The following is a 20,156-nucleotide window of genomic DNA, read 5'->3' as shown; positions in this document are numbered from 1 at the left end:
AACCTCCTGTCAGTGGTCTGTTCTAAATGTTTCTGTAGGATCAGTGACCCCAGCGTTACGTCGTGCTGCTGTGCTGTTTGCTGTTTGACCCTTGGGTAAAACACACCGCGTGTCTAATTCTAAACCAGTTATCCTATTAATGTGGTACCTGGATACGTTGTGGCCAACTTTCAGCCTCGGCTCGATCTATTTAGAGGAGCGCTCACAAACCCATCGGGGACAAACTTAATAGGACAGAAAATTGAGGACCAGATAAAGTATCATCATTAAATGTTTTTAATTAGGTACAAATCCAGAGCCCCGGAGGAGACAGCCATGTATAATTGCTGTACTTCTTGCAGCCACGTACCTATTTAAATCTTCCTGAAAGGGAGTGCACCGGCTCCTCCTCCCGCTGCCTCCTGACATCGACTTCCCTCTCAGGCCCTTGTCTTAAACGGGTCCACCGCGTCTGTGTTGTGGCTGTATAGCGGCAGGCAGTCCAATGACCCATATCTAGTTTCTGAGGCACACTGACCCACAATGATGAAGAGAGGAGTCCCCTGAAATGCAGACGAGCCGTCCCACTAGAGTCAAACTAAACACCTACGCCTTGTAGCACAGCACACAACAGAAAACATGCAGTTTCCTGAGCTTATACTGCAATGATTCAGAGCAACATAATTCATGTAAATGTGATCGCATCATTTTGTTACGCTGCGTTGGCATTTTTAAACAAGTATTGTCTGACACAGTATATAAAATGACCGGCTCACACAGCCGTGTGACAAAGAGAGGGGAACAAGTCGAAAAGTCCTTCATCAAAATGGAAATGATGTAGTTGACCTCATTTTGGTCTAATTTGGGCCATACCACTGTGTTCCTTTACATTGACTGGAACCTGAAAATGATTTCTATTTCGGAAAGCCGTTCCATCCCATTTTTTACAGTTTAAAGCTCACAAAAGACCAAGTTACAGAGTGCACGGATTGCTCTGAGACCGAAACACCCCCGAGAATTCGAGGATGAAGACCAAATTACCAGGAGACTTGAAACCTTCCTCTGGGCACATTTTTACTAATTAGAATAAAAATAGCACATTATGGGGTATGGCTAAACACTTAAATTAGCTGGCTATAGGGGAGGGGGGGGGGTCTGACAGAATACATTGTTTTACAATCAGCCAACATGGGTAAGTTGACATAGTTAAAACACAATAAAAATAATCGTAGATATACACACCATCAATGTAAGTTTACAAGTACTAGATTGAGACGGAGTGAAGAAATGCTAAAGCAGCCGTATCAGCATGAAAAACAATAATCTGCATGACTGGAGAAAAAGAACAACTTGTCTTTATTTAAATAGAACAATGATTCATCAAAAATCTTCTGATTTATATGGGGCAGAGGCGGGTGTACAAGCCCCGCCCAGGGGTGTCGGCTTCTGAGGCGTGACACACTTTGAGCTGGATACAAACCAGAGCTGACTGAGAGTCTCCACTTAGTGTTCATCACATCAGTGGACGAGACGCTTTTCATTTCTGTCAGGTAAGAACTTGCTCATCTCTTCTTCTTTTTTTTAATTTAGGTTTATATCACCGACTTCAGTAAATCTCTTTGCACCCGCTTCAAGCTGTTAACTGTAAACTTGCAGTTGTTAGAAAGTTGGTGTGAATTGCAAGGAGGCCGATTGAGAATATTTAAAGTTAGGTTTACTGATAACTGATGTGTTTTTACGTGCAGCAACTCTAAACTTCACTTCATCTTATACACCATAAAAAAAAATGGTTTAGTCAATTTTACATTTGAACTTTGTATGCCTCTTGTTGTATCTGTTTCCGACCTCTTTGGTCTTTTTCTTGTGTTATTCTAACATGTGATGAATCTACCTCTAGGGATCAAAAAAGACAACATTCATTATCTTACATGTGTTTGGTGAGTGGTTTAGTTCATTTGACGTACATTCATTAGACTGCAACCCAGTTGAGAAAACACTAATAAGGACTGTTGTCTCAAAATCATTTTGAGAAACACATGTGGATGAACCTTTAGACATTTCTTGTCTTAACAAACTTTCCAGATGGGTACTATTTGTCATTGTTTGGTCATTAATGTGTGAATAATACAATCACATCAGGCTGTAGGGCAATCAGTCGCTCGGGATGACGCACCAGTCCCCCAGACTCTCCGAGGCGCAGAAGAGGGAGCTACATGAGACTGCTCTACGCATAGTTTCTCCAGGGAAGGGCATCCTGGCTGCAGACGAATCTGTGGGTCTGTAGCACTCTTTCACACTCAACAGTCCAAGACCATCCAGTCCAAAGAGCGGCACAGTATTCACATCTAATACGTTATCTGCAGGCAGCATGGCTAAGCGCCTGGCCCAGGTCGGGGTGGAGAACACGGAGGAGAACCGCAGACAGTACCGGCAGATTCTCTTCAGCGCAGACGATCGCATCAACGGCTGCCTTGGAGGGGTCATCTTCTTCCACGAGACTCTGTACCAGCACTCTGACAACAGCGTTCCCTTCGTCAAAATGATCAGGGAAAGAGGCATCATGGTCGGCGTCAAGGTGTGGCGGTTTGGCTCCGAATTATATAAATGTGGAGCGTCAAATCGTACCAACCCTTGTGGGAATAGGTTGATCATCTGATCGAATGTGTATCGTCATGGCAATGCATTCTGAGTGTGAGAATTTTAACATCACGTCTCCATGCCTTATTCCTCAGGTTGACAAGGGTGTCGTCCCCCTGGCAGGAACTTGCGGAGAAACCACCACGCAGGGTCAGACAGCAAAACATTTTGGCTTTTTTCTGCTGATATCGCTCACAACGCCCCAGAGGAACGCATATTACAAGACAAACCATCTCTCCTTTCTAAACCTACACAGGTCTGGATGGACTGTCAGAGCGCTGTGCGCAGTATAAAAAGGATGGCGCTGTCTTTGCAAAGTGGCGCTGTGTGCTTAAAATCAGTGACGCCAACCCGTCTCAACTGGCCGTCGCGGAAAATGCGAATGTTCTCGCGCGCTACTCCAGCATCTGCCAGCAGGTCAGAAGCCAACAGTGTGTAAACCAATGTCTATGTTCATGATGCAGATGTGTCGGTGTGATAGTCTTTCCTTTTTCTCGGCACAGCATGGCATTGTGCCCATCATAGAGCCGGAGATTTTGCCTGATGGAGATCATGACCTGAAACGCAGCCAGTACATCACCGAGAAGGTGGCTTTCTACCGCTTACATACATGTGCATGGGTGTGTGTGTGTGTGTGACGGTGTTACTTCAAGAGAGGGAAGGGAAGTACCTGTCTGCTGAAACAATGTGTGCATTGCAGGTCCTGACTGCGGTGTACAAGGCCATGTCGGACCACCACGTGTACCTGGAAGGCACTCTCCTCAAACCCAACATGGTCACCGCTGGACACAGCTGCTCCACTAAGTACAGCCCAGAGGAGGTTGCGATGGCGACTGTCACCGCCTTGCGCCGCACTGTCCCCCCGGCGGTCACAGGTGACCCAGACCCAGAGCGCTGTCATGTCTGGAGTGGAGATTTTTTTTTACAGAGATATGTTTTGGAGCTTGCGGCAACGAAATTAAAGTAAAACCAGATTATTTTGTTCACACACAGGAGTGGCTTTTCTGTCGGGTGGTCAGAGCGAAGAAGAGGCCTCTGTCCACCTCAACGCCATCAACAACTGCCCTCTGGCCAAACCCTGGATCCTAACGTTCTCCTTCGGCCGAGCCCTGCAGGCGTCCGCACTCAGAGCCTGGAGAGGACATAAAGAGAACGAGAAAGCCGCCACCGAGCAGTTCGTCAAGAGAGCAGAGGTACCTCTTGTTTCCTGCACAATCCTGATCCCTAACTTGACCACTAACCTGTGTTTAGCTTCCTGTTCGGCGTTTATGTGCTTGTTTAATGACTTCTCTGTCCACAGGCGAACAGTCTGGCGTGTCAGGGGAAGTACACCGCTGGTGATAACTGCGGCGAGTCTGGCCAGCGCAGCTACGGCTCCTGTCATGCATACTGAGTATTTTGAGAAGCGTCGTGTTGTCTTCCAGCACCATAACAAAGAGGAATTGTAATGTAGCTAATTAGGTTATTTCAGGACTCTCATGACGATGTTACATAAAAAAACAAGTGACAGCGTGTTTTCTTGCCTTGACAAAGGAGGACGATCAGAACATGACCTTGGATATTTCTGATGCATGTATTCGAGATGTTTGCTTTACTTTTGTTATGGATGTACATGCTCTTGTGACTGTGCCATAACTAAAGCTTTAAAATCTTGCATTTATTACTTAGTATCGTAAATACTAACGAACCATTTGCTGTTATTAATACATTGGAAATTGGCTGCTGAGCAATGATGTTGGTTGGTATTAAAAATAGTGAAAATTACTGAATTTCTGACGTAAAAAACATATAGTTCAAATGTAAGCATTCAAGCAATAAAGCAGTGTTCAGGTTCAGGCTGGTGTGGGTGTTTTGTTTTATGTTAGTCAAAGGTTATGTGACTGACAACAGGCCGAATATGTCCCATAGTTATACTTCTTTAGTCCTCTTGATAAAAAAGATATCACATAAGATAAGTCATAACTTTTTTTTTTTTCCTGAGGGAATTTATTTTGCAGCAGTTGCAGTACCAAGTAGGACAAATATGAAACATCATTACTTTTGCAAATAAATAAATATGAAAAAAACAGGTATGGTAAATCCATAAAATCCAAAATATACAATATGTGAGGTCAAATTAGTACAAATAAGTGCATATGGTTAATTCAAAATGTTGAATGATAATGTCCATGATATTGCACATTATGTCCCAAAAACCAAAGAGCTGTAATGACTGTAATCTCTGGAGACAAAGTAATCCAGAGGGAGAGAGGGAGAGAGAGAGAGAGAGAGAGAGAGAGATAGAGAGAGAGAGAGAGAGAGAGAGGGGGGGGGAAGAGGGAGAGAGAGGACGAGAGAGGGAGAGAGAGAGAGAGAGACAGAGAGATAGAGGGAGAGAGAGAGAGAGAGAGAGGGAGAGAGGACGAGAGGGAGGGAGAGAGAGAGAGAGAGAGAGAGAGAGAGAGAGAGAGGACGAGAGGGAGGGAGAGAGAGAGAGAGAGAGAGAGAGAGGGAGAGAGAGAGAGAGAGAGAGAGAGGGAAAGAGAGAGAGAGAGAGAGAGACTAAACAAACAAAGCAGAACAGAGCAGAGAAAAAAAACAAGGTCCTTGCATATTGTATACAATAGTGAGTTATTGAAACATTTCTGCTGTTGCTGTTTAACACTATTTGTTTACATGTGAATAATAAAGCAATGTTGATTCTTTTTTCATTAGTTATCTTTAATTTTCTCACAAAATAATCAAAAAGAACCGATAAGAGTATTGATATATTGATCAGCGACTACCTGCAGTTATTCAGAGACATTTTGCATCTTCAAAGTGTCGATACATAGATTCTGTCCAGCTTCATGTATTCAACACATGAACCAGTGATTCACAATCACAAAGAAAACATGAAGTAGTTTACAACTCTCTGTTAATTCAATTATAATACCGGTAAACAATGTTAATATTAATCTTGTCTTTTAATTCTTAGACGATTTTATGTTTGTTTAATGTCGGCACACAGACAACATGTTGTTGCCTTGAGTGAATAATAGTGGTGTAACGGATCCCAAAATTATGAAATTAAGTCATAATTATGACTTTCTCATAATTTCGATTTTCTGTCTCATAATTTCGACTATGGGGATATTTTTTATTATCAACTCTAACTGATAACATTTATATTTTTTGTATGGTGGATTAGTGGGCCACATAAACTGACGTGGCGGGCCGAGTTTGACATGTGTGGACTAAAGGAATTTTTTTTTTTTTTTACCGCAATTCTTATTAATGTGCACTGTTCCTTTTAATAAACCAATGAATACATACAAATAGTTAAAGTGGACCATCATTCTATTAGTTACACGTTGTTTCGTTACTGTCAAATAAATGATTGGTGGTCATCACTACACCTGATCCTTTTCGCGGACTATTTCGTAAGGCGGATGTGTAACGCGCTGGCGGTGGTGTTTCCGGTATTCATGAAAGCTTCTGTAAAGGAGCGCGGGTCCTGAGGAACAACACAGGAGTAGTGGTCGCCTCATTGAAAGTGCTGTCGCCCCACTTAATACCCTTCAGGTTGCAGAGTACAACTGCGCTTTTTGATTGCTGTCTCCTCTCTGCTCGACACACTTGCGCGTGGCTGGAGTCTGATCTCCGTGTGGCTCCGCCGACCCTGCAGGATCTCTTGCTAACGAACCGTTAGGTTGAGTTAGCGAGCTATCGTGCGCTGCGATGTCGGGTGTTGTACGAGGCCCCGCCGGGAACAACGACTGCAGGATTTATGTGGGGAATCTCCCACCCGACATTCGCACAAAAGACGTGGAAGACGTGTTCTACAAATACGGGACGATTCGAGATATCGATCTGAAGAACCGGAGGGGAGGGCCGCCTTTCGCCTTCATTGAGTTCGAAGACCCCAGGTAAGGTGCTATTTAGGCCAGCCCCATTGTGTGGCTAACACACTCCTGTGCTAACGCGGGCTCAGACTATTCCCGGGACTCTACTGTACCATGTTTCCTGACGTGGTGTGTGCTGTTCCGGTTTCGAGTGTGTGTGTGTGTGTGTGTGTGTGTGTGTGTGTGTGTGTTTCTAATCGAGGTCCAACGTTTGCTCCCGAGCCCGAAACACTTCGCTAGTGCCCGTGTTTGCACTGCGTCCTTAACGATATGTCAATACAGTTAAGGATACACTAAACACTCTGCATTGTTCCTGGTTAGTAGGTCAAGTCAATGCACTCCTACATTTACGCTACGCTTCATGGAGTAATATTTAATGTGGGGTGCTTTTTTTCTTCTTCTTCTTCTTCTTCTTCTTCTTCTTCTTCTTCTTAGCGAACGAATAACAAATGACATTGTGTTTTGTCTTAGCACAAATGGAGGCAAAATGACTGTATTGCCGTGCACGTCTGCACGGCGGATTTAGCAACCGTAAACCGGACCGAACTAACGTTAGCCGCTAGCATGGCTGACCCCGTCTAAGTATGTGTGTGTCAAACTTAGCTGTCCGCCCTCCGTGCGTGTTGTGTTTTTAAACTGGACCGTTTTCGTTATCAGGGACGCCGATGACGCGGTCTATGGGCGAGACGGTTACGACTATGACGGCTATCGGCTGCGCGTGGAGTTTCCTCGGAGCGGCAGGGGCTCGAGAGGCGGCTTCGGTGGGATCGGTGGAGCTCCCAGAGGAAGATACGGGCCTCCGTCCAGACGCTCCGAGTACAGGGTCATAGTGTCGGGTAAGTAGGCATTTAAATGGCTCATATCACGGAGAAGTCGTTATAGAATCCGCGGTCTGAAGGGCGGCTTGCTGAATGCCTCTGAAGTCAAAGTAACAGCCGAGGAGTCGGCCTTGTTTGAAGTTTGAGAGGTTGGATCCCAAACCTAACAAACTTTTGTTAAAAGTTGAGCTCCAGTTTGTTACACGTGTTAAAGTCATAAATGTATTATCAGAACAGTCATCTTCATTCATTTGGTGCATGCATTGTTAATATATAGATTAGGCGTGTTGTTAATCCAGGGAGGCAATTGTAAAGCGATGGGATGTTACCTGTGTGGTAATTGCTACGTGTGTATTTATTATGCTGTCATGATACCAGAGGTATGCCTCTGATATGCTACCTGTCTGTAGTATCTCGATACTGAAGACAGGACTGATGTGTTGTAGCATAGTGTGTTCATGCATTATTATTATTTCTTAATTTAGATCAGCTGTATGTTTACATCCCTCCACCCTCACATGTTACATTTCTAATAAGTAAAATCCTTGCAGAATTGTAAGCTGTTTTGTCATGTTACTTCTTACGGAAATGCTCTAAATGAAGTTAATGCAGCGATGCAATATATACGTCCAGGGCTTTTATTGTGAAAGGTAAGAATGGAGGAAAAAGTAAAGCTGAAGCCAAAGCTTCAGTGATGAGTTTCTGAACTTGCTGCTGGCGTACAGAAGTACGCCAGCAGCAAGTGGAGGCAGAGCTCCGCTGTTGCATATTGACGATACTAATGAGACGGGATGTTGTACGGTTTAAACGATGTAGTATTGATATATGTAACTAGTATCGGTATACTGTGCAGCACCAATAGTACCGCTGAAAATGTACACCAACGTGTCCTCGCATTCTGTTGTGACCGTAAAGCTAAATTCATAATCTCCACAACGTCATGCTCGTTAATGTGATTTGTAGACGAGAGCAATGCGTCATTGATCAACATGAACATATAACTATAACTGATAAGGCTGCTCATTTTTTTTTTTTTTACTTTTGGGGCCGATCGCTGGAGGCCTTATCTGATCACAGGGTCTATCCATTCATCAGCCTGGCATTATTTATTTTAACTGCTCTTAACAACATTGTATATTACAACTAAGATATGAGAAAGTATAATTTTTTTTCTTTTTTTACACTGAACCAAACAGATCCGGCACAATGCCGCTCCAGTTGGGATTTTAGATAGTATGGCGACATGAAGTGTACAGCTTTGTTTTTGCAACTTGGCCTTGCATGCGCCAACAATGCCCCCTGTTCTGGCCTTGAACACACGGTTCAAAAAGGGCTTTAGAGACACAGCTCTGGTGAAGCCGTGTCAGTGATGTGAAGAACTTGTGTCGTGTGTTGCATTGTCTGATCGGGCTGTTTAGAGACCCGTGGTAAATGCACCAGGAATCTGTTGTCAACCTGTTATTAACTGCATATTAACATGTCTTCTTTCAACTGCAGTTGGTCTCAATTGAATGAATCGCAATGCTGACGTGTCACTAAATCTTGCAGCTTCTGGGGAAACAAAGAAGTTGTGTAATTCTGACGTGTTGAGGTTTTTTCGCACGTGAACCGAGCTGGACAGTTCACCGTGCGTCAGCTGACGTGACTTTGGATAACGTTTCAGGACTCCCTCAGAGTGGCAGCTGGCAGGACCTGAAGGACCACATGCGTGAAGCGGGCGACGTGTGCTACGCCGACGTCTTCAGAGACGGAACCGGGGTTGTAGAGTTTGTGCGCAAAGAAGACATGACCTATGCCGTTCGAAAGCTGGACAACACCAAATTCCGCTCCCATGAGGTATGTGTACTGATTTGATTCACTCTCATGGACAATGTGTCTTTGCCGTGTCCAGGTGAGTACGTCAAGACATGCTACACGTTTGAAGCACCACCTGGCCCTCATTTCCCATCTATGGTTTTTCCCCACCGTAGGCCCGGAGTGTTGCCTTTTCAATGTCAAGTTCTCTTGTGTCCGCCAGGGAGAGACTGCTTACATTCGTGTGAAATTAGACGGTCCCCGCAGCCCGAGTTACGGAAGATCACGCTCCCGCAGCCGTGGCAGCCGGAGCAGGAGCCGCAGTCGCAGCGCCAGCCGCAGCCGCAGCAACTCCCGCTGCCGAGGCCGAGGATCGCCCCGCTACTCGCCTCGCCACAGCCGCTCTCGCTCCCGTTCTTAAACCGATGTTTTGACCCTTTTTTGATGTATACCCTCCTGTTTTTACCTCCTTTTGAGTTTCTCCAGATGTCGGCAATTGATTTTAATTTTTGCATTTCATGTCCCGATGTCCTTGTGGATGATCTTGGTATGTAGATGTCCCTCCTCCCCTCCTCTCCCCCCCCCCCAGCTGCTTTGTCCTTTTTGTTTTCTCCTCCTCTCTCTGTCCTCTCAGTTTTTGCAACATGAGGAATTGTGCTGTGTGGAACTTCAAAAACGTTGAGTTGTTTTAATCTGCACTCGATGTTTTTGCAAGTATTGACAATTGAGTTTTGATTTTGTTTGTTTTTTAAAAAACACACACAGAGCTTCTCTCATTGGATATGTGGGGGGGGGGCTGTTCGGACAGGGAGCCCAATGCTTAACTGTATTTTACCCTTGTGTCTTCCTCTTAGACATCTGAAGAGAAGGATTAAAGTGATTTGGAATAAAACCATTGTGGAGCACATGTCATTTGTATGGTCAGGATAGGACATCTAATTGAGGAGCAATCAGGTCGGGGCAATGGTATGCTTCATATTCCATAAATTGAACGTTTTGATCGGTTGCCATATCATGCATGTCATATTTAATAAAGCCATATGTGCTGTACTTTGTTTTATATATATACATATATATATATATATATATATATACTATTTTTAACTTGCTACTCTGGCTTGTGTCAGAATAAGCAGTCCTAGATCAAGTGTTGTGATGTAAGTGTAACATCTATGCTGTCAAATGTAAAAAATCTGAATCACTTTGTTGCAAAAAACGTCCCACTTTTAACTTTTAAAATGTCCTCATTGGTTAAAATGTTTTAACTTCAGGGAGCTACAGTTTTTGTGCTCGGTGGCGTTTTTTCTTTTCTTTTCTTTCTTGATCTGACATGAGTGCACAAAAATGGAAAAATTAGGCCCAAAAATTTTGACATTTTATTCTAACAGTCTGCCTCTGATTTTCTTCCTGGTATTTCAAGGTTTTGATTGGAGGAGTGGCTCAGTGGATCCCAATCCTTGGAGCTGGATGAGTGGATCGATTAGGACAGGGATAGGCAAGGATGGATGCTCGGAACGGGATCCGTTTTTTCCAGGATTCAAATGAGTTTGATTTCAGAACTAATTAACAGGAGTCCCAGAGCAACTTTTTTTTTTTTTTTTTCCCCATTAGGCCCCCCAATGCCTATTTAAAGTTTTTCATTGGTAATGGCTTTATTTTACAAGAAAACGAAACTGAGGACCAGGAAGTTGGATCAAAGGATGGAGTCGTAGATGCCTGGTATGAAGGAATTAAAAATTGGGGAGGTTGGGAGGGGGTTTCATGTGGGAGTAGTTTGTATGTTTTATTTTGCTTAATCTTGCTTTTTCTCTTAGCATTTTCAATAAAACACTTTCAAACGAGAATACTTTGTTTTTGTTTTTATTTGAAACCCAAATGTCGACGTATTAATCATTTTAAAGCTTCTTCCTTAACATAATAGTTACCAACTATATTCTATAGTATATAGTTGGTAACTATAGCCCAGCACATTCCTTCCGCCATTCATAACCACTTTATTATCTTTAAGAAGAAATTAAGAGACGATATATATTGGTAAAACTGACACCAACAGCAGAAAATGAGGACGCTAATTTGCATAAAAGCATCACTTTCAAATATGATCGAGAAGAGACCAACGCTGGTAGCAGCAGTCCACATGTTCAGCGTCCAAAGCTCCAGTGTCTCATCTGCGACGACAGCTGATGAAAACCCCTCTTTACACACGAGCCAAGCGATACCTGCTCCTCACCGAGGTCTCGTTTCCTCTCTAGCCCACAGTCGCTGGTGTATACTGTGAATGATGCATTGTGGGATGAAATAAGATGCCGGCAGACAGGAGCTGGAGAAAAACGCTTGCAACACAACGGGGAGGCTGCAGCTCAGCCAATGGCAGCGTGCAGCATGCAGCAGAGGGGCGGGGAGCTGTTGGAGCGCAGCACAGAGAGCCAACCTACCTACATGCTTATTGTGTAAATCTTTAAAAAGCAATTAGCCGCAGCATCATCTAAACCTCCACACCCCCCCCCCTCCCTACTCTGGCTTGGTGAAATACATATTTATTTTGGGGAATAATTGTTTTCATTCGGCTCAAGAAAAGGTGAGTGGCAGATTCTTTTTTGTGAAAAAGACTGACTTGCATGTCATGACACATTTCTGATTCGAGTTTCTCTTGTGATGTTGAGCTTCTTTTCTACTGTATGGATTACTGTATTTCGACTGGCATGATGCAGACCGTGCTGCCATGGATAACAGCAGGTATATAAATATATATATATATATTTTTTTGCCTGAGCACATAAGTAATCAGATACATCTTGATACTTCTGGTCTCCTGATGCACGAGCTGCTTTTATCGGAAAGTGATTTTGCCAAGTAATATAACTCCACCTGTATCAAGTTTCGCAGCCAATCTATGCAACACCCAAGTCATCGTTACGACACAACACACGAGCGCAAGTTCCGATGATGAATCAGTGCACATGTTGGGGGTTGGAGGAAAAAAAACACGGTGTCAAAACGGCCGTTCTTCTGCGTATGATTGGTGTTTTTTTTGGTGTTTTTTTGCGATGATCCGGCTGGCCTAAACTGTCCCCATCATCGCCCCACGTGCGGTTTTTAATTTCCAGTGCAGTGAACAGGCTCCTTTTTTTTTTTATTTCTTCCTCAGGCAGGCATCCTCATCCTCAACCATGACTGACAGGAAAGCTGTGATCAAGAACGCAGACATGTCCGAGGACATGCAGCAGGACGCGGTGGACTGTGCCACCCAGGCCATGGAGAAGTACAACATAGAGAAGGACATAGCAGCCTACATCAAGAAGGTGAGAGAGGGCCGGCAGCATGGACGGCTCCTCCGTACGCTTACATCACTGGCACACATGAGCCGCACATTCAGAGCCCGATTTTATTCCCACGTCTATTTTTGTATCAATGTGGAGACGAGGCGCTTGTGATCAGGGCCGTAGCCAGGATTTTTTTTATCAGGAGTTCACAAGCCCCCCCCCCCCCCCCCCCCCCCCCCCTCCTTACGCACGCACGCATACATACACACACACACACACACGCACGCACGCACGCACACGTATCACACTCAAGTATTTGTACTGGTCTTATTTTATTGATATAATTTGGGGGTAACAAGCAGTTTTGAAGATTCCTCTCCGGGCTGTGGGGAATTATAAGGGACATGTTTACATAAAATAAATTAATAGAGAAAATAAGCAGCCAATGAAAATAACCACTACCTCAATATCCTCAATGGTTGCCTACGTCCTTGATCGTGATATGCAAGCCAGGATTTGTAGATTGCAGCCATTGTTATTTCATTTTTTCGGGGGGTTTACACTAATGGTTTTTCTTCGGACCTTTTCCAGGAGTTTGACAAGAAGTATAACCCCACCTGGCACTGCATCGTCGGGAGGAACTTCGGCAGCTACGTCACCCACGAGACGAAGCATTTCATTTACTTCTACTTGGGCCAAGTGGCCATCTTGCTCTTCAAGTCTGGCTGAGAAGTTTCCGATGGGTGTTGAGGAGGTTTGCTCCCTGAACCTAGATCGGAAAATGCACTGGTGGCTGATGTCTCCCATACACTAATAACGACATACCATAATGATGCAAACCCGGCCGTGCGCAATTGCATGGACTATACACTATTTAATATGTATGTTACAGTAAGTTTACTTTTCGATAGTTGCCATTTGAATGCAACTGAAGTAGTTTTTGTTGATGCTGTTAAATTCTAGGTTGTAAAAGATTTCAACGTGGCCCTTGATTGTATAATAAAGGAAAGCTGTAGAATGTAGTGGTGCATCTGCTTTCCTTCACAAGTGGCATCGCCAGACCCTGTTGTGAGACTCCATCTGTCGGTTTAGATGGTAAAATCGTACTGCGTGCACCAGTTTAACAATTCATTATCAAGATATTAACGTGTGATCGTGAAAAGAAGTTGAACAATGGGGCCAAATAGTCTTCACATGGTGAGTTATTTCTCGGCCTTCCTTTGGTTTCCACGTAAACAAACAGCATGGGTTCAGTTTGTTACTGCTATTTTACTCATTTAAAGGAATTATGTTGTCTTTTTAATGTTTTCAATTAGGATTTAAAATAACATCGAACGAATTTCAGACAAAGATGTCACAACATCTGACCAACTTGACATTTTGGAACCTAACTCGAGCCAGTGCACACATTTCCAGGGGTGTTTAGTTTTCACTGTGAGGGACGAACGGAGCAAAGGAAGCTCACAAATGCAGACCTTAAGCCTGTAATGTCCGAGTAACAACACTGCAGACTGGTCACCAAAAGCTTCCATTCCATCTACCTAGATTTTATTCTTGTAATCCTGTGTTTCTGCATGTTTGGAGGATAATAAACACAATTTCTTTAACTGTCATCAAACACAAACCTAAGCTCACCTTGAAGCTGGATCCTTATTTAACTTGTGAGTATGTAGATATCGGACCGAGCTTTAGGATTTAGATAAAAACAACATCTGCAGTCAACTCCACCGATGCCACCAACGCCCGTGTGTTTCAGATGGTCGTGTCGTCACGTGTGGCTTGTGATACTTTCAAGTTGCATTTACCATAACATTTTAAATTTCATTTGTTTTAAATTTTTCTTTTGTGTACTGCCAGACATGCAGGAAATACGACACAGTTAAGAGTGCTTCTTAAAGCAACTGGAAGGAGGCGTATCTCTTGTCTTGCGCAACTGATTTGGGGGGGGGGGGGGGGGGGGGGTTCCTTTTTGTCATGTCAGCGTAATTAATTTGCGAGGGCAATGCATGTTTGGATTCTGTAAGAGGGCAGGTTGGAAGGATTTAGTCCACTGAGTTGGTTAACTGTGTGTAAAGACGATGTTTTCAGTCGCTAACTCCCATAATCCAACAATGGGTAAAATGTGTATCTCAAGTGTTAGATTGGATTGACATCGAGGGAAGTCTTCCTAACTGTTGTCAATGTAAACTGATTTAGTATTGTTTTCCTCTGGCATGTATTTTTGCTGTGTATATGTAGGAGCCGTTCCAATGCTGTTAAATTTGCACAAAACGTGTGCCTGTCATTGCTCTCAACTGTAACCGGCTTGAGTACAATTGCACTTCATTAGAGTTACCCAGTAGGTTGCTACAGAACCAAAATCGTATAAACTCGATAAAATAAAAAAATAATAATTGTTGACTTATTACAGAGTGGCCTTTTTTTTTGTCATTGTCCCTTATTCGTCCCCATATATATATATATATATATATATATATATATATATATATACGCCACTTAAATGTGAATATGAAGCTAGCACCTGCTGCAGCTAGTTAGCTTAGCTTAGCACAGAAATTGACAAACAGCTAGAGACATAAAAACTAAATGTGACTAATTAACTAGTGAGCTTAAGAGGCGCGGAGCCAGGCTAGCTTTTTTTCCCCGTTTCAAATCGTTATGCTGAGCTAGACTAACCGTTCATATTTACTGTAGAGACATAAGTGACGTCGATCTCCTCGTCTTTAACGTTATTTCCAAAAATGTCAAATCAGTCCTTTAAAGCGACGGTGTGTAACTTTTGCTAAACAGCAGCTACTTTCAACAACTATGCTATGCTAGCACCTGCTAATCTGGCGGAACGGAACCATCCTAAATCAAGTCAGTTTATTTACACAGATCTTTTCAAACTTTGTCGGGCCCATTTGTATTTCCTGATTTCTTATGAATTCAACTTTTCATTTGTCATTTCCTTTTTCAGTTGTTGCACTGTGTCACTTTACGTCTACCTTAAAGCAAACATTGTAACAACTGACCATTCTAGCTTCTCTAATGTGAGATTCAACATATTTTATCTTTTTTTTTAATATACTAACATCTTTCAAGTTTTGGACTATTGAAGCCATGACTGAGAGCCGATGGTTCCTCAAATGCACAGGTGATAGGTTACTCTTCTGCACTTCTAAACAGGCCTTGAGACATACCCTTCTAATACAAAATGCTGCCATCATGGCTTCCACTAGTTGTCCGGATGCATTTTATGCCAACTCTAAAATAAATCCAGACACAATGGGCAACAAAATGCCACAACAGTGATCCATAATGATCAAAATGGATGATAAACAGATGAACACGCCACGTAGGTTTCAGTGTTCATGCGTGACAGCTGCAGGGCACAAAGTAAGTTTGTAGTGTTGGATTCATGTTTACTCTGACTAACTGTAGCTCAAGTGCTCTGGTGTGAAAAACAGTCCATAGCAACAAGTGTGTGAGACCTTCACTCAGAGACGAGGAGCGCGTAACCGTGACATCAGCCGCTGTACTGTTGTGCTGGCTACCCATATGGCTCGCCGAAAAACACTTGGCTGCTCGCCACTCATCTGTGTGATGCACTGATGCTGCGTTCAAGTCTCTTCTCTTTGTTTTTAATTCCCGTATTTTGAGTGATTTCTTAAAGGGATACTCCACGGATTTAAATGTAACATTCGTTGCTTCATGCGGAGCACTGACTAACAAAAAGCCCTGATGATTGCCTGTCTAGTTAGCGGACGAGGAATTATGGTGCTGAGCATGAACCGCAACATAAAATACAAAATAAAAATATTATAGAATCTATAAAATCACTCTGATGGTGAGTTGCGACAGAAGGCCTGCAAGTCTAAACCAGGGGTTTGGAGTTAAATAAAAGTGAAGAATATTGGTGTTTACCAGGCAGGAAGGGTCTAACAAAAAGATGCTTTTATGTTGCATTGTGGGAAATGTAGGATCCAACTATTTTCTACTAGACCCATAAGTAGCATGTAAAAGTCAGAATATCTAAGCCTGTGGAGAATAAAACTATCACCGTTCCTTCTATATTATCTCTCCTGCAAACCCTAAACATTATGGAAGTAAAATACTACATTAAAGGAATACAACTTTAAGTCCAGATCGTTACATATTAGAATTATCAGCCACATTCAGACAAATCAATACTAGTTTTGCGTCTCCGTTGCATCGTCCCGATCCTGGTAGAAATTGTTTACTAGTGGTGTCCGACAATGTGCCACCCAGAGCCATGTTTGAATACTACATCAGCTGATTTGACAGATAAACAAACCTCCAGTCAGGGTGAACTCTGTGAGCAGAGCCGGTGCTGTTTGGCTGCCATCAAAATCTGTGTCGACATGGCTGCAGACGACAAACAGACAAGCGGGGGCCTCAGTTTCAATCCAGAGATTGTGTGTCGGGATCAGGGCTGATGTAATGGTGTACATTTCAATGCGATGCAATTAAAGGAAACATGACGGAGTTTATGTTTTTCCTTCAGTACAGCATACAACATGAGCATCATCTGAGACGTTTTGTTCAGTTTCTGTGTCGCAGCAGTTGGTTTTTTTGAATGACAATAATCAGCGTGAGTAGAGTGCGTCATGCCTTGAGTTTGTGCTGAAGTTATGTGACGTCCGTCAGTGGAAATCTGCAGGAACAAGAGCATGTCGGGCCAGTAGAGCTGACAAATTAAAGGACAAGTGACTAATGAATAATTTCTAGAGACAGACTGAGGTCAAAGTGGGTGAAATGAGACACGTTGTTGGACTTAACGGGAACACTTTGCCTAAATATTAGAAACTCTTTTTTGCGGTTCCCGCATCTACGTGGTTTTGAAGACACACACACACACACACACACACACACACACACCTGCCTGCTTCTCTTTCATACTGTAGCCTCTGGCTGCCTTCATCCATCTTCCCACACGGAGCTGTAATTCATGGTCAGAGCACATTCACATGTAGATCACACAAACACTTGACTGGGCGAAGAAATGCCAGGTTTCAACATAAAGTTGGATCATTTAGATGATAATAAATTCAGTGTATGCTTCTGGACTCTGGCCTTGACATTTACAACCGACTGAGATTAATCAGATTGTTGATTAGCAGTTCCTGATTTGTTCAGTGGAAATTATAATTTTCTGTTTTTAACTTTATTATGGTGTAAAAGCAAATCCAGCTTGTCACATACTGTTCAATTCCCATCACACTGAGACATCCAAAGGTCCTTTTATTGCAATATATTTTTATCCTTGTGCTCTCACACTCCTCTGTAGTTTCTCACATGCTCGGTCTGAAAAAAAAAAACAAAAACATTTGAATAACCTGAATTGCACCAAAAACACACTGTTGTGTTGGCTCAGGCCAGAAATACCCTCCTGCTTTGTTCGCTCTCATTGATGTGGTGAATGCATGTGCTCTGCAGATGCCTCATAGTCTGTGAGATGACCAGTGGGCGGACTTAACACCGACCGGCATTACAAGGAGGCAAATGACTCAGACTCGAACATCAGGGATGTCGATAAAAACACCGAAAGGTGCCACATTAATATGTTAATTGCAGCAACATGGAGCGCCACGATGCCATGGTGTGTAGGTTGAAGTACATGTTATTGTCAGGGGGAATCAACTTTGAACACATCATGGTGTGAAATTCCTTTTTTCACTCACAAACGCATCAGGAGCTATTTCTTTTTCCAAGGACATATATTGACATACAGCACACATGGGGGGGAAAAAAATGGAGATATGACAAAGAACACTTCCGTGCTTCCTCTGTTCAATGCTGATTTCCATTGGAAGATGCAGACTTCAGGTACAACATGGGAATACTGTAGAATGTGTGTAATATTCATCACCTAACCGTAACGATATGAGGCAGAAGAAACATGAAATCACATGATTTGTATATAATATTTATCATATATAAATCATTCGATTTCATGTGTGTATATATATATAGATAAATCACACATACTGTATATACACACATATATATATATACGCACTTCCACATTTTGACCACAAGAGGGAAACATTTCTCTTTACAACAGATTTCTGTCTGTTGTGATGTGATCGTGGGAGCCAGAGGGATCAGTGTTTGACATGAAAAGCGTCACAATGCTTTCTAAAGCAATCAGGCTTGAAATTAGAATTACGGCTACAGTGAGTCATTGTTATTGAATCACAATCATCACAATATTTTGCAGAAGAAATCCAGCTGAATGCTCGATTAATTGAACACAAAGAAGAATCTAGCAACGCTTTGATTTAGCTTGTAACGCTTACGGGACAGTTATTGTGTGTGTTCTCTGGCGTCAGTCACTGACAGCTCAGTTCGACAGTATATTTGCATATCAAACATTTTTCTCTTCTTTTTTTTTTCATTTCCACGTGAAAGGCCACAAACCTCATAATCAGTCAACAAATTAGATGCGTTCACAAATTAACATGTCTTGGAATTTTTTTTTTTTTCATTTTATGAGTGAGAAATAAGGATGAAGGAATATTCCAATTAAACTGCTGTGCTTGTTTGGCTCAGGAAAAGTAGTTCCATCAACGTTATAGTGAAAAACATTTTTGCACAGCTCATATTACTGTAGATATGTTGCCATGAACATAGAGCTTGTATTTCTACCTTTGGACTTGGAATTTTTTTTTTCAGTACAGAGAATGATTCAGAACAAAAAGTCATTATGATGTCACCCAAAAAGTGGAATATCCCAACACTAAAGGAAAACTACTACACTGGAAATAAGACAAAAAAAAAAAAATCGGGATATGTCAACAGATGAAAAAGCGTGAGAGTGTTGCGCCGTGAGGGTTTGCATGCAGACAGTGGCTGCTTTGTCCTTGCGCGTAGGGCACCCAGAGGTGATTTGCTTCATAAATGATGGTGCCCGATCTGCTTTGCTGCACCCGAGAGCAGTTTGTTCTTATGGTTTCCTCTGAATGGAGTGCCTCCACGAAAAAAAAGGCTCGCATCGCAAACCGGGAAGTTGTTGAAGCAGTTTCACTCAGGTGTGGTATCGCTCATGTGCCATTAGGCTCATTAATAGAGCCATTCTGAGGATTAGAAAGGTGGACATAAGCAACGGGGGCTTTTCACTGTGACTGTTGGCATAACAATGTACACATGAAGCAGACTTTGAAAACGACATTGTAGGCATCAGAGAGGAATAATCAACTTTTAGTGAAAAAGAAAACATAAAAACAAAATACTTATGCAAACAAGTACATAATGCTCCGTTTTAAAGTCACCAGATCTTAGCAAACATCCTGCATGACTAAGTGAGGAGCAGGTTAAAGGTTGGAATGGCTGCCTTTCATGGGCCGCGATACTTTTATGACCTTGTCAGCAGAGGCACTACTGGAAACACATCAAAGTTTGCTCCTGGCAAAAACTGAACTTGATTCCTAAATCGTAAAAAAAAACAGAAAAAGAAATTGGCCAAACGTTCAGATGTTTTGCAATAACGTGGCTGAATCAGCCTCACTGGCAGCAAGAAAACCTGGTTTCTGTTGACAGAAAGTCACCAGTTCTGTCTCTCGCTCCCACAAACCATCTTATCTGAGCCAAACCTTTATGAACCATCACCTTGTAATCCTGCACCTTTTACTGCCCTCGCTGTGCGCTGCTGTCAAGGATAAGGTAATCAGCTTATCATAAAGACATGATTTATAAAACTTGTATGCAATAAGGGCATCTCAGTGATTCAGACCTTCTTTGATATCTTCCTCAGAAGTGGGTCTCACTTTCCACTTCTCCCCTTATATTAAGAAATAATG

The 20,156-nt window shown here is 42.7% G+C and overlaps 3 protein-coding genes across 5 annotated transcripts; all 3 read left to right on the top strand.

Moving 5' to 3' along the window:
• The first annotated feature begins 1,448 nt into the window (after nt 1-1,448).
• Nucleotides 1,449-4,908, top strand: aldoca (aldolase C, fructose-bisphosphate, a). Its single transcript, XM_068715584.1, has 9 exons — nt 1,449-1,529; nt 2,119-2,255; nt 2,343-2,554; nt 2,712-2,766; nt 2,873-3,033; nt 3,120-3,203; nt 3,317-3,491; nt 3,610-3,809; nt 3,917-4,908. The coding sequence occupies exons 2-9, from the start codon at nt 2,144-2,146 to the stop codon at nt 4,007-4,009; spliced, it is 1,092 nt and encodes a 363-aa protein (XP_068571685.1). The 5' UTR covers nt 1,449-1,529; nt 2,119-2,143; the 3' UTR covers nt 4,010-4,908.
• Nucleotides 4,909-5,829: 921 nt separating this feature from the next.
• On the top strand, nt 5,830-10,935 carry srsf1a (serine and arginine rich splicing factor 1a). 3 transcript variants are annotated; one of them, XM_068715581.1, is made up of 6 exons: nt 5,830-6,503; nt 7,137-7,315; nt 8,961-9,133; nt 9,315-9,768; nt 9,946-10,057; nt 10,512-10,935. In XM_068715581.1, exons 1-4 carry the CDS (start codon nt 6,316-6,318, stop codon nt 9,510-9,512), a joined length of 738 nt encoding a protein of 245 aa, XP_068571682.1. In that variant the 5' UTR covers nt 5,830-6,315; the 3' UTR covers nt 9,513-9,768; nt 9,946-10,057; nt 10,512-10,935. The 3 variants fall into 3 exon arrangements, with proteins under 3 accessions (XP_068571682.1, XP_068571676.1, XP_068571683.1); XM_068715575.1 differs by having other exon boundaries at nt 9,315-10,057; XM_068715582.1 differs by lacking the exons at nt 9,946-10,057; nt 10,512-10,935 and having other exon boundaries at nt 9,268-9,431.
• Nucleotides 10,936-11,476: 541 nt separating this feature from the next.
• dynll2a (dynein, light chain, LC8-type 2a) lies at nt 11,477-14,758 on the top strand. The gene is made up of 3 exons (XM_068715583.1): nt 11,477-11,669; nt 12,240-12,393; nt 12,946-14,758. Exons 2-3 carry the CDS (start codon nt 12,262-12,264, stop codon nt 13,081-13,083), a joined length of 270 nt encoding a protein of 89 aa, XP_068571684.1. The 5' UTR covers nt 11,477-11,669; nt 12,240-12,261; the 3' UTR covers nt 13,084-14,758.
• Nucleotides 14,759-20,156: the final 5,398 nt, after the last annotated feature.

This window comes from Cebidichthys violaceus, unplaced genomic scaffold, assembly GCF_023349555.1.
Source record: "Cebidichthys violaceus isolate CVI_PGR_0920_01 unplaced genomic scaffold, fCebVio1.0.p SCAF_1, whole genome shotgun sequence".
NCBI classification, from domain to species: domain Eukaryota; kingdom Metazoa; phylum Chordata; class Actinopteri; order Perciformes; family Stichaeidae; genus Cebidichthys; species Cebidichthys violaceus.
This window is presented reverse-complemented; position numbering and strand designations above follow the sequence as displayed.